The following is a 15,649-nucleotide window of genomic DNA, read 5'->3' on the forward strand; positions in this document are numbered from 1 at the left end:
TTATTACAATAATTTCCATACTTGCCAACTGAACATTCGCCCTCACATTCCCCCGAGTGTCTTTTGCAGGATGACAGACATGATGTACTGCATCTTGTTGCACACGTTCCTAGATAAAATCCGCTTTCACATCCATAGGTGCAGAATCCAGTGACATTGTCACAGCTCTCCCTTTTACAATTCGCACTACATTTTTTGGAGCAATCAGGTCCATAATGGTTTAAATCGCATCCTTTAAAAATACAGAGAATGCAAATCTTAATCAGAAATATTAAAGTTTTCTACGATCAACACAAGAGATCTCTATTATAACTTTGAAGGAGATAACAGTCTATTTTGTTTAATCTTGAGACAATATTTAAATAACTTTAGGTTAAGTCAATCCATCTCCTGGTTGTCCAAATTCTGGTGAGCAATTTCAACATTGCCTCGTGGTACCCACTAAATACCGTCGCTAACAACAATAGTTTGTTGATTCATTTGCAACAAATGCTTACAAGTACAATTAAAATCTTTTGTTTTAAATTTATACCAATCTCTACAAAGGAGGCATTTGTTCTTTTTTATGATTTTTTTAATTGTTAGTTTATCATACATACCTTTATCTATCTTGTATTACGTTTAATAATATCTAAGAATAAAGCAAATTGAAAATCCAAGAAACTTACCATCACATTGCTCGCCTGTCCAGTTTTGTTTACATCCATTAATACAAGTTCCATTTCGAAAGCATTTGGTTTGTGCACAGTATCGACTGCATTTCATATTACAAAATAGGGGTGGGACGATATACCGATACACCGATACATATCGATATTTTCCTCTAAGATACGGTTTAAGATACAAGCATTCAAATATCGGTACGAAACGATACACGAACGACCTATCCAAAAATTGAAAATGAAAGTACATGTCCTTGGAAAATGGCGGCTTGTACGAAGCGAAGAGATGATGATGATATTGAAAACATTATGTAGAACTAATAAGTCTTTGATTAGGGGTAAAACGTTTTCACTTTTAAGCAGCGTCGGAAGATTGGACAAGAAAAGTTCAGTATGTAAAGCGTGCTATTCACAGAAAGTAACGTTTCCAGAATATTTGATATTTAATATATTATTAACTGATAGTCCACCTCGTGCTTTTTTGTAATCTCAACTAGGCTACAGACTTTCAGCAATTGATAATAATGTAAATGTGCTGTTTTTTATATGAAATTTTAGTCAGTGTTCTTTAATGAACTACACAACTATTTGTGAATAACTTGTTTATAGAAATTTGGTAACAATAATATGTACATGTATTATTGTTTTTGTAAAGTTTTAGTCAATAAAATTGATGAACTTCAAGTATTAATTTCAAAGCACACATGATTTTATATAGTCTAAGAATAATTTGTTGATTTAATGTCAAGACAAATAAAAGTGAAATAAAATACTAATTCTTTTGAATAGTTTTATAATTTATCATGTAACAGTTGATTTAATGTCAAGACAGAAAATGAAATAAAATACTTTTTAAAAATAGTTTTATAAATAATTTATCATAATATCGAGATACGTATCGTATCGTGCTAATATATCGAGATACGTATCGTATCGCAAGATCTGTGTATCGTCCCACCCCTATTACAAAATGGACCATAAAATCCATTTTCGCAACCATTACTACACTGTCCATGTGTTTTTCCACATTCTTGATGCCGGCAGGTGATGCGACATGGTACATTGCACTTTGCTCCGTAAAAGCCTGTGTTACAGGCGCCACAATTTCCACTGTATTTATCACAGGAATTAGTACTGCAATTTCCACATACTTGATCACAGTACCTTCCATAGTTACCGGGAAGGCAACCTATACAGAATCGGTATCCCGATTTCTTAGAACACTTTAGTTCTGAACACTTCGATAAACATTCCCTTTCACATTTTATCCCCCAGTACCCGTCGCGACAAGATTTACAGTCTGCGCTTACTCTATCGCACCCCATTTGACACTTCGATGGGCAGATTTCCTGACATTTATGTCCCCAGTATCCCGGAACACAAGCCTTTACACAGTTTTCATTTTCATCGCATTCGTTGTATACACAGTTAGAGCTGCAGCTTTCTAAATAAGAATAAGAAAAGCAATACTATTATTTTAGTTTTCTTTGGATACTGACAACGATATGGCTTAGTTAAAATGTTTGGACTTTTTAATAGGAATACCAGAATTTGAAAGAGGTTTAGTACTCTCAGTCTTGCAAATGGAAATACGGATACTGTGTGTGGACTATTTTAATTATGTTCATTATTTTTTTAAATGGTATTTTGATCAATCAAACAAAACTGTTATAATGATGTATAAATTTTCGTTTTCTAAATTGTGTACGTTATTTACTTTAAGCAATGTTAGACCTATATCACAGTTGCAAAAGTCAACCGGTATAAAAGATGTCGCTATTTTGACGTCAAAAAATGCTGCTCTGACGTAAAACGATATAGATATCCCCTTAAGCTTTAATTTTAGGTTTGAATATTAAAATCAAATGCTGTTAATGTTCGGGGAGGGGAGGGGTTTCATGGAACAGCATCTTTAATTATCAAGATGTTTAGGAAATACGCAACATTTACCATGCGGCTGCTGAAATAATGAAATTATCTAAGTAAGTAAAATATTTTGATGTCAAAAGTTGTTTTGACAGATTCAAGATTCGTTTAAAGATTTGATTATTTTCTATGACGTTGGCAATTCATTAGAAAACGCAGCATTGTGGAAATAAGGCTGAAATAAGGAGGCGGGACCTTATTTATACGGGAAAAGTTTACTGTGACGTACGTCATCCTAAAATATGACTTTTATGTATTCCTCATAATACCAGAAAATAAAATAATTTGCAACTTTAAACTTCATTAGCATAATAAACAATAATAAAACTTATCAATGCATTTTAAAAAGTTTCTAGTGAAATCCCATACAGATGGTAATAAACAGATCACTGATCTCGATGAACTTGTCAATCATGAGGTCATTTTGGTAAAAAATGACGTATTTCATGTGCTGTGAGAGGCAGACTTAGGATTTTTTTCAACGAAGAAAAATGTGTTATATTATAAAACAAAATGTTATTTACAGGTTTTAAAGAGGCTAATAATACCAATGCATATCCTTTGTTAAGTATTTATTATTATTATACCTCTATTGATAAATACTCGAATTTGATTGGCTGGTAAGAAAACTTTAAAACACAATATTGACTCCAAATGGTACTGTTTACAGCAATACTGACCTAGGAACCATTGCACATGGGATATAATGACCCTGTCATTATTTTTAATGACCGCTAAAAATGACCGCTTAATCAAAAATTGGTTTTTGAGTGAAGTTACTGCATAAAATAATAATTATACGAAAAAAAAAACAACGTTTTTAAAATTGTTCATGGTCTGTTTTGCATTACATACAGAATACGGTAAAATTTTATCGTTACAATATACCGTTTCAATATATCGTTACAATTCAGTTCAATAGAATGTAGAGGCGGCTCTTAAACGAGTTGAATTCTGTGTTAGATTTTGTTTGTGTAGATGAAAAGTAATCGTTAGTTATAACAATGTATGTCGCTATCAACCAAATATTGTTTTAATCAGTAAATCATTATGCAAAAACTTACACGACTTGCAGACGTCAATGTAAACAACTTCACTGTCTGTAGCGAATCCCGATCCCGATCAAAGAAAGAATTGATAACGGTTTGAGATTCATACTTTTCAATATATATCGGTATAATAAAACATTTATATACCCCTTGTGAGTTCATCATGGTGAAATAAGGACCCTCGACCTCGTCCACTCGATGACCTGCCCTGACCTCGGCCGCTACGCGGCCTCGGTCAGGTCAGGTCACCTCGTGGGCCAGGTCTCGGGTCCTTATTTCACCATGTTGGCCTCACAAGGGGTAATTAATTGTATAATAATCGAGAGAATGTATTTAAATAATTTTGTCGTGTTTTTATGTTCAGGTTAGGTATTTTTTACATCAAGGTGCATCATTAAATCGTTTTTTCGCAAGGGAATACACTAAATAAATCTTAATAATTGTTTGAATATAAAAAAAAATTCTTAACTTGAAAAGTGCTGGTGCTTTCTTTAAATCGAGAGGGTGACTTTATAAGTACACCAAATATTTGGTAAAAGTCAAACATATTTCAACATGAGCCCATTTACTTGAAATTTTAAATATTAAAACGCGAATTCTATTCAAAGCAGCAGTACTTTCCAGAAAGTACAAAGTATACATAAACAATTAACATCTTGAATTTTTAATTTTAAACAGGGTTTGCCCCTGCGATATTGAAATTTGTTAATGACCTACATTCAGTACAAGTACTATGCATTCTTCACGTGATTGTCCATCGATGGGACCAAACTACATACAGTAACAGAGTAGGTTATACTATGCTATTTTCATAAGTATTTAAGTTCTGTGATAATAAAACAGCTGAATAAAAATAAATTCGGTATTCAAAACAAAGCCTTATTTTGCACATATTTTTTTTTGTTGATTTCTGATAATAAGCAGTAACAGTGCTGCGGATAATGCACGCAAAATTTTTAAATCTTGACAATGACCTTAGTAGAATTTACTATACAGCTTACTCCACTTATATTGAACTCGCTTATTTTGAAATTCCGCTTATTTTGAAATGAAAATAAATCCCCAGTTTTAAACTCTCATATTCTTTGCAACAAATAACGGTTATATTGAAATCGGCTATATTGAAATATCGCTTATATTGAAGCCATTGATCGGTCCCCACAGGTGATAATGAGTTGTTTTCATAACGGTTATATTGAAGTACTGCCTGGCGACTGTCGTTACAGTTAATTGGTGACAAAAATTATGCCTGACTGACCAGTTGATACACAAAGGTGTGAATAATTACGTTTTCACCTTACGTGTTTTGAAACTGCATGCTTTTAGGAAATAGAATTATTCACTGCTAAATTCTTTGTTTCCATGTGTATAAAACGGAAGAATTTAGGCTAAAGGCAATATAATAACCCCCACAGATTTAGAAGAAACTTAACTTTCAAATTAAATACGTACTGTTAATTGCTGATGATAAGGCTAAATTCGAAATAGCAGAACTCAACAGTTTGAGATAGGTGATTTTTCTCCAAGACGTAAATAAATGCGATCGGGAAATGATAATGAGGTTTAAGCTTGTCTTATCGATACAACAGAAAGAAACAATTTTATTTAAACTTTCAAGGACTAATACTCCATGTAATCTGTACACTGTTATAGGTAAACGATAACAAAATTAATTTGTTCGGGTCTGTTCTTTATTTTAAGATCCGGATTTAACTTTTAATGAAAAAAAAAAAATGGCGGCTTCACGATTTCGCTTATATTGAATTACGGATATATTGAAATAATTTGCATGGTCCCCTGAATTTCAATATATCCGGAGTAGGCTGTATTTACACGATATTTTTTGTGATTGTGATAAAACTTCAAAGGTAAATTTTAAAATCATAGACTAAGGTATGTATCATTTCTTCGCCATTTGCTTTTCTCACATTCAGTCAGTGCTGTGAAGTGGGATATACGGACAATCAAAACCATAATTGTACAGTGTACCAATTCAACTTTTAACATCCGATTAAGAGAAATTAATGGGATCAACCAACAAAATAATCTGAAGCTAAACTTCAGTGCACTTAATTTTGTAAGCGCCAATGTGTTACTTTAATCTTCATTTAGATATGATGTTCATCTTTTATGTTTTATTGGATGTGTATGCAAAGTATCATCTGATCAAAACTGTGGATATGATGTAGATTCAAAGCTAGTTTGGAAACGATCTGATCATTCCTCGAATATTGATTATAATATTTAATTTTCTGTTGTTAAATTATTAAAACATATCAATTTATTAAACAAATTTTAGAATTATGAATTATAATTTGTTCTACTTACCATTACAATATGGAGGCTTCCATCCGAGGACCCACCGACATGTGCCCAAATTGTGATTACAAATGCTATGAGCACAGTAATCACTGCAGTTCCGATCACAGAAATCTCCATAATACCCTGGAATGCATCCATCGATACATTTACCGTTACTTCCACCACAGGTCCCTCCGCGGCAGTTCTTGCTACAAGGAGTACACTTTTTACCATAATGTCCTGGAAGGCATCCTAGGATATGAAAGTGAAAACCAGACGGTCACGTTTGATGATAAAGCTATCAAGGCAAAACATGCAAGATGATAAAGATTGTATATTGATTGTATATTGTTTAACGTCTCTCTTGAGAATTTTTCACTCATATGGAGACGTCTATGCCGGTGAAGGGCATGGATCATTTGTTCGCCATTTGCTTTTTACACATTCAACCAATGGACAATAGAAGCTAGAATTGTACCACCCTTTGACATCCGATTTAGCGAAATTAATCGGATCAACAAACAGAATAATTTGAAACTTATTTACTGTCCGCTTAAATTTATTAGCGCCAATGCGTTGGTATTTAAACAGGTCGAGACCACTAGATTTTCTGACGTCTGCATAAATTTGCATGTAAAGTAGCTATCTGTTTACATTACCTACTGCCGAATGAGCCACAATGCATCGTGGGATACTACAAATACCCAGCAGCGTTGAAAATAAAAGGCAACTTGAATTGTCCCATGAAAACATTTTCAATTCTTTTTTGAAAGAAGTATTTCAAATGATGTATGATCTTTTCTTTCTATGCCCACATTCACAATATTTGCTTTATAAAGCCTTAAATCAACGTATAATACATCGACCTAAACCCGGCATTGTTCAAAGAGACGTAATGCTATTGTGGCGATAAAACACTGAGTTTTTTTCACATGATATACATGTACACAGTTTAACAGGTTGTATATAGGTCAGTCGTTTTAGACAACAAGAAAGGGTGTGCAATTATTATTTAACCCCTCAAGCTTATCAGAAAGTGTTTCATGTACATGCAAACGACAAAGCGTTTGTACGTTATTCGAAGCAACTATTAATCATCAAAAACTCCAATATTAGATGTGAACATGAAACAATGACTTTAGAATATAATCTTTCAATTTCGATCTTATAAAGTGATAAAGAAGTTCTACAGTTTTTCGCATGACGATTTTGATATTGTGCAGTAAACCGACGAAAACCGCATGTCGGCATTCAATCGTAAACACGAAGAAGACTGTCATGCTTTGGGACTCATTCACTTGGTTGTAGAACGTGTGTGACGAAAACATCGTCACTTGTTGAAAAGTGTCCTCCATATAAGTTAGCGGTCTCGAAGTGTTACATGTAAAGCCGCTTTATCCGAAACAGGCACATATTATCTTAAACAATAAAAGTACGTCATTACATAGATAAAATATAAAAATAAATTATAAGATTGATTTAATAGTTTATTACAACAATTCTTACATGGAAAACATAGATCTAAAACCTTATTGATAAACAGAAGTTCCTGACGGGAAGTTAAGATCTGTCATCTTGAAAAAAAATAAATTTATCGGTTATATCTAATTATGAATATAGTTCAAACCCTAGTATTTTTTTCCATTAGGAGAAGCCTAAGTCATGATATGTCTTTTAAAAATTAAAGAAATTAATTGAATGTAACCCATAGTAATTTTCATATTAAGAGCCATTCTCTATAAGAACCAACATTTCTCAATAATGGATGGTAAGGTGATGTCACCGATTTTGATCAAATTTTATATTAATTACTAATTCAATTACCTTTCTTTAAATTTAGCAAAAAAAAATTAATTGGGGGTGCCGTTACCATGGTAACCATACATGGCTCAAACATGGCCTCCTAGATGCTTCTCACAGCACTGTTTTTGACATTTTTTTGATAAAAAATAATTAAACAATCGAAAATTTTGAATATGAAATAAATATATCTGCTTTAGAACAAGATTAAAAGCAACAAAAAGGATGCAAGTTATTAAAATTTGTCTATCATCGTCGTATCTAATTTAATCACTAAAATCTCAATGTTTTGCAAAATTGACCATTTTTTGAAAAATGCATTTTTTATACATTTTGAGCATAAATTAAAGAAAAATGCAGCGACAGATTTTCCTATCAATCCAAGTATAATGTGAATTTGAACTAAACGAAAAACATACAAAAAAAAAAAAAAAATAAAAGTTGTGTTTTTTTTCTTAAATCCAAAATAATTGACTTTCAAAATCGTTGCCATGGCAACATCAGAAATATTTCAAGATAGATTAACTTGTGTTTAAACATATTTTTTGGATTAAAAATTGTTGGAAAAACTAAAATTTGGATCAATCTACATGTATCGCATATTAGTGCAGAATTTTGATTTCTTAAAATAAGTTTTGCTAGTTGTCATAGCAACTATATATGTCCATGTATTGTGCTTTTGTTTGAAAAAAGAGACATAATTATGTTCATTAGCACATGCACAGTTGTCATGGAAACCCTTCAAACTTTCATTTAATATAATATGCTGTATAATGTTCTATGCGTGTGAGTAATAGTAATAATATTGGTCTTTTAAAGATCAGACAGAGGGTGATACATCGTAACATTGTAATTCAAACAAGACCCCATCTATTCATCATGTGAAACAAGATCGAGAAAAGGGATGAATCGTAGTTTATTCTAAAATATTTGAGTAGTTGCCATGGAAATAGCCATGTTAAATTTTCCTTAGCAACAAGTCTTTCAGTGTTTCAAGTGTTTTGACAATGGACTAAAAAGCATATTTTTCATTTGACAGCGGTCTTTCTAAACTTCTCAATACTGAAATGATTTCTGCGTTATTTCCTAACCAATGTGCTCAGGTGAGCGATGTGGCCCATGAGCCACTTGTGAATGAAAAGTGTTGCTACTCAAAGAAACGACCTGTGTCAATGAATGTACAGGTGTGTGAAATATGAAAGCACTGACACAGTCGTGGCTAAAGTTAAATGTGGGTCAGACTCCAAGGTCAAGGTGGAAAGGTGAAATAAAAGGTACCAACGAGAAAGATTAAAGTCTTAGCACCAATTGTTATAAATATATGGCCATCGTTAATGCTTTTAAAAAGTACATCAACATCCAAGATCAAAATGTCAATATTGTTTGTATGTTTGGGGAGGCCTTGTTGAATTGAATACAATTATGAAATATAAAGTTCCTACATGTAATAGTAACTGCTCAAAAGTTATTCCCAAGGTTAAAGTCGATCGAATTCCAAGGTGAAGGTCAAAAGGTAAAATATATATTTTATAAATTCATATATCCATGCAAAGGACTTGTCACAATAACGTATGAAACCCCTAGCACAAAATTTCACGCGTTGTAGACAAAGTAAAAATTGGGTAAATTCCTCCGAAACTGGTCATACTCCAACGTCAAGATTTCAAATATTTTGGTACACAATGAAAGATCTTGAGGGAATAAATAGATTATGTTGAATATGAAAGCCGTAGCCCCAACAATATAAAAGTTATGGACAATGTTAACGTTTTTCTGGACAAATAAACAGAATGGTTGAGAGGGCAAACACTACATGTATATACCCATATTCTTTGATTACTGGGGCATAAAACATATAAAACACATAATAAACATACTCCGTAAAAAACATCTTTACCAAAGAAAAATATTGAAAGCATTTCAATCAAATTTTGTCTTTCCTAAACTGTAAATATTTAGATACAAAGCTAGTTTGCAAATTTGCTAATCATTCTTCGAATATTAATTTTATTTTTTCTCTCTCTGCTAATAAAAAAACAGCAACATATCAATATGTTAAACAAATAAAAGTATGAATTATGAATTATAATTTCTTGTACTCACTATTACATATCGGTGGCCTCCATCCGCGGACACAGTGACACCTGCCATTATATTGAATGCATGTGTTATTTTGACAGTTATCACTGCACTTCTGATCACAGAGACCTCCATAATACCCTGGAGTGCATCCATCGATACATCTACCATTCTTTCTATCACAGGACCCTCCGCGGCAGTATTTGCTGCAAGGGTCACAATTTTGACCATAATGTCCTGGAAGGCATCCTGGGATATAAAAGGGAAAAACAAACGGTCACATCTGATTATTAAGATCGGTAATGTTTTCTCAGACGAAGTTAGGGATTATAGTTTGTCTTTATTCGGGTAATATAATCCTATTTCATATAATTAATTCCATATATTTATAAAAATTTTCTTGATATACCGCAATATGCAATGAGTTAAGTATCCATATATAATCTACATCTCTTGATTTTATTCAAAATCAAATATTTCATATTATTAGATGATGGTGGTGGTTTACTACTTCATATTTATTGCTTATTCATTTTAAGCAAAAAAAAACAACAAAAAAAAAAAAACAAAACAAAACAAAAAACAAAACAAAACAAAAAACAAACAAACAAACAAACAAAAAAAAAACAAAAAAAAAAAACGATAACATAATGGGACCAACTACACGTCTTTTTTATGCTTGAAGTTATATTTGTTCAGCTACATGCATATTAAAATAAAATGTATATTTTTCGTGATTTCTATATTTAATTTTACCAGAATTACAGTAAAAATGTTTTCTTACCATAAACTTGAATTTCACATATTTCAGGTAGAGAACCCCTAATTCCATATTTAGGATGCCATATGGTAACTCTGATGTATCTAGCTGTTTTTTCGCATAAGGAAATCAGTATGTTTTGGGAAGCAAATGTTCTTTTTCCGTAGCAAATACTCCACTGTTGTGCATAAGAGGTATTGGATACATCTATAATATGTTGATTTAATCTATACGGGTTCCAGACTGTTTGAGAGTTTCCTAAAACGAATCTCATTATTGTCAAACATTTTTTTCCTTCAGTTGTATAAAATTAGATTACACAGGATAACAATATTATTATATTGTTTTCCTAATTATATGTATTTTCACTTTTTTACATTTTTTTCACCAAAGAACCATTTTTTACTGTAATGTTAAAATAACTAAACTGTAAGATTATAGATTAACAAGAGGACAAAAATAAAAACGTTGCTTGTAATGTAAATATTAATAATAATGATAATTAATAAATTAAATATAAGGCGCACTGCATTATGGACTGAGTTAATTAAAAAAAATATTGAATAATGGAAATTGAATTTTACGTCACCGATGTCTTCTTGTATAATTCAATGTGTTTTAGAATCATTGTAAGCATTTCCTTAAATCTTTTTTTCATAGATTTTAGAGCCATCTTTATAGGGACCCTTTTTTGCCTTTCCTTGCTTATTTTAACCTGTAAGGGGTCATGATCTTCATTTTTACAAATTTCAATATATTGTTGCACCGTACTCTTGAAGTTTTTATTCACTTTTGTCAATATCTTAGTGCGGAGTTAAAAAATGGCTTGGTTGAACATTTACTTGAACCCCGCAATGTGTTTTTGTTTGTAAGGATTCTTATGATATTCAACCATAACAAATTGCTCATCTTACATGTAGGACACATCTCTTCCCTACCTTGTCATTCGCAATAGCTCAGTCGGTAGAGCGCTCTCTTTGTAATCGGGAAGTCGTGGGTTTGAATCTAGAAGGCGACTGAGCAAAGGCGATAAAAAAGGTAGCAACTGTTTCTTTGCCATGCGCTCGACACTTTGAGGTGAATGTTGCAGGTCCTTGGGAAAATACATAAGAACTGAGGCACTATGTCATGGCAGGTGTTGGCACGATAAAGATCTCTCACTGCTGAATGGCCCTGAGTGTCGGGTAAAGATCAAAATTTGAAGTCTCTCAGCGGTGTATAGTGACGTCTCTACATGAGTGAAAAATTCCGGAATTGACTGTAAAACAACATACAATAGCAATCAATCAATCTTCGGGCAACAGAACAAATATTATTTTTAACCATCACCCTTCCTAAACTGAAACAGTCAATCCAATTAATGTTTGATTTTTGGCATGTATTTTGTTTTCATAAACCTTGTACACTGGTATTGTATGCTCCTAGAAGAGATTTTATACCTGCCTGCCCAACTTCCGTATAAGAAGAAGAATCAACTACCATATAAAGAATAAAAATGGACATTTATTAAGGAGGACAAATTATAAGAACTTCACAATACATAATAGCATATAAAAAGTCATAAAAAGACATTGCACAAAAAATGATGTGACAGGTACAAAACATCTAACACTCCTTCAATAAATGACAATAAATCAAAAGACATATATGTACACAAAATACTACAAAACTATCACGCATTTGTATCCTGAGAAATGGACTGACTAGTAAAATTATTCTGCAACAAAATTTTGGCCATTGAAAGGACTAGATATACAGTATGATCTAAACAAAGCAGTGATATGGGGTGTTCATCTGCCCCAACCAATGGTAGTAAATATAAACGAGGTGGAGGGGAGGGTGGTGGCAGACAGATGAAGGTCACTGTCTGTGTTGAGCCAATAGCATGCCCCTGATCTGTCTGCAAAGTTTATGATACCCCAAACTATTTAGATGCACCCCATCGCACAAAATTGGGTCGCGGCTTTCAGCAAAACCCCTTAGTCTCCAGAACACTAAACTCTGTGAGAAACAATAATCCTTTAGAAGAGCGTTAGCTTCTTTGACCCTCTGGTTGTAGGTGATATTGTTTATGTTTCTAGTCAGGGACCTCGGGATGAAGCTTAACACGGTCACAGTTTTCAGATTAAATCCTCGTTTTAGCTGCGTTAAAAATGCAGTCAGTTTCGACACGACACACTCAGAACTATAATCTGGGTCACGCGAATCTAGGTCATTACCCCCGATAAACACAATGAGGTGCTGCGGGTTGTAGCGTCTAACTGCAGATAAAATGACAGCTAAATGGTGACCCTTGTTAATAAGTCCTCCGCTTAATCCAAAGTAATTCACTTCTTTTAATCCGGAGATGTTGAAAACGGATTCAGCTGGACGGTCGGCTCCTATGAATGACTTCAGTCTTTTCACATGCGAGTCTCCAACTATCAAAGTTGATATCGTCAGCACAATATAGCAGGGATAAGTTCAATCTCACAAATATCACAGTGAAGTGGACACAAATTGGAGCAGAAAAATTAATTTGTCCAGATTAAGACTATGAGGAATACTATAGAATATTACAATACGTAAACACAGTTTGTTTATACTTTAGCGCCACTGCGCGCCATTTGCACTAGGTGAACCTTGAACCGACGCTATCGATTTTTCACGCAAATAGCAATAGATAGTAAGCATTTACCTATGGAATCCTATGCTGTGTATCCTTGGTGCTGCTATAATGTTGGTATAGTCGTTCATAGATCGTTATTTATAAAACATCCCTTTACAGACAGTAAAAATATTGTGGATGTTTACATAAGGTAGAATGACTGCGCATGCGCTGACTAGCTAATATGCATAAAGTTAAAGTGCGCATGCCTGAACTAAAAATACTTCAATACAATGCTAAAGTCAATGTAAACAAATACATGTGTCCTGGTCATCATGCATAAACTATTTATTTACATAAATTTGTTTTTAAGAAATATTTAAAGATTTACAGACGTTCGTTGTTCGAGTACAACAGACTCAACTATTTTTATTAAAAGACACATACAAATTAGCACCATTTTCTAATTGTTAGGTCATAAACATGAAGCGAAACATTATATAACATCTGTTATTTACAGAACATGTGTATGACTACATGTGTGCCAAATAAAGTCTGCATAGTGTTGCTGTAAATATGAAGACAGTTTGCAAGCATTTGGTCATCCCTCGAGCGTTGGACAATCACTATAAATTAATAAAAGCATTGTTTTTTACAAAAATACATTTCTTCTCTCCTATGGTATGTAGATGTGTCATTGGTAGGGATATCCAGCGCAGTCACGAAATTAGATATTGAAAATATTTACTGTAACCAATACTATAATTACAGTTAAAATACCGCATAATAATAATAATAAATTTTAGCTAGACGTTAGTCTAGCGATTGATCCCCCAAAAATTATATGTTTTGTGCAAGAAATATTTTAAGCATTTAAAATAAAAAAAACAATTACAGCCAATATGAATATAGTTGTTAGCGAGACTCAGTTTTAGTGATCTCAGAACACTTGAGCTCGCTAATATTGCCAAAATAGGATACTCAGTAAAAACATTCGTGTAAAGTAATTCAAATTATGAATTTCATTCTTCAGTTTTATTTTGAATTGATTTTGTGAAAAATTTTCAGAATCAGAATAAAGCTTGCTTTAGAACTCTAATTACGAACATAAAAAAAATTTTAACATCAAGGCCGTGCAGCGAAAATATATAAAAGTTTGAGTGGTTAGAAAGTTATGGAAAGGAAAAGTTGTATTACATTTAGTTTTCACCACTGTTTAGTTCAAGTTTTTAAAATTTCATTCGAGAATTCATAATTACATTTTAGTAAGTATTTTCTTTATTATTTTTTGGGAGTTATTCATTACTATTCCTATTTGGACAATTATGCTTGCAATCTATTTTTTCTGGCGTCTGACTGAATTTACATATGCATAATATTTGTATATTTTATCGAACACAAGTATGGCATAGACCGACAAATCAGAAGAATACCCCTTAATGAAGTGGATATTCATTGCAGAAACTCTTTGTACAAGTACATATTCACACATGTTGTTATGGAATCATTTAGTTTTGACCATACTTTATCTTCTTACTTTAAATATAAATACCTTCAACTGTGTAATAGATTTTGATGATTTTAAGTTGATATTCTTTTTTTAAGTCCACCATAACCCATGCTGGTTCTGTATCATTAACTTCAGTATGTGAACAGTTATTTTCATTTTGATCAATATTTCCGTCGATCACTTTTTCTGCTGATAAGTGAGAACTTTGTGTGGCCTCACATTCAGTTGTACCACATATGTTAACTGTATATATATTAATAAAATAACATTTCATCTATTTCGTCGGTAATAGCAGATAAAGAACATTTTACAACTTAATAAAAAATTAAATAAATACTTTCAAGTTAATATGAATATTCTTGCAAGAAAGGTTTCGAATAATTACCATCTAAGATTACTGATTGAAATGCTAAAATATCTCTTTTATTTATATATTTCTCTTTTCTAAATCAAACTCTTTTTAGATTTGATGAACTGCATGTGAATAAGAATATGAAACTCTAAGAAAAAAACTCGCAAAATAATAATAACAATTATGAAATTAAATAAAAATGAAAGATAGGACACAATCGATAGGCCATTTTTTCCCTCAAATTCAATTTTTAGCTCACCTGAGCCGAAGGCTCCAAGTGAGCTTTTCTTATCAAAATTTGTCCGTTGTCTGTCGTTGTTGTCGTCGTCGTTGTCGTCGTAGTCGTTGTCGTTGTAAACTTTTCACATTTTCATCTTCTTCTCAAGAACCACTTGGCCAATTTCAACCAAACTTGATACAAAGTATCCTTAGGTAAAGGGAATTCAAGTTTGTTCAAATGAAGGGCCACGCCCTTTTCCAAGGGGAGATAAGCATGAATTTGTTAAAAATTAATGGCATTTTTAAAAAATCTTCTTCTCTAGAACCGCTGGGCCAGGAAAGATGAAATTCATGTGGAAACATCCTCAGGTAGAGTAGATTCAAGTTTGTCCAAATCATGACCC

General features: G+C 32.7%; 1 protein-coding gene across 1 annotated transcript; it reads right to left on the bottom strand.

Annotated features, from left to right (window-relative positions):
- Positions 1 to 1,629: 1,629 nt before the first annotated feature.
- On the bottom strand, positions 1,630 to 10,773 carry LOC134233507 (uncharacterized). Its single transcript, XM_062715485.1, has 3 exons — positions 10,602 to 10,773; positions 5,966 to 6,190; positions 1,630 to 2,106 (listed from the first exon to the last, which is right to left on the bottom strand). Exons 1-3 carry the CDS (start codon positions 10,647 to 10,649, stop codon positions 2,050 to 2,052), a joined length of 330 nt encoding a protein of 109 aa, XP_062571469.1. The 5' UTR covers positions 10,650 to 10,773; the 3' UTR covers positions 1,630 to 2,049.
- Between the last annotated feature and the right edge of the window lie 4,876 nt (positions 10,774 to 15,649).

The sequence above is a fragment of the Saccostrea cucullata genome, unplaced genomic scaffold (genome assembly GCF_032062105.1).
Source record: "Saccostrea cucullata isolate Sc308-1 unplaced genomic scaffold, CSIRO_AGI_Scuc_v1 ctg14573, whole genome shotgun sequence".
NCBI classification, from domain to species: Eukaryota; Metazoa; Mollusca; class Bivalvia; order Ostreida; family Ostreidae; genus Saccostrea; species Saccostrea cuccullata.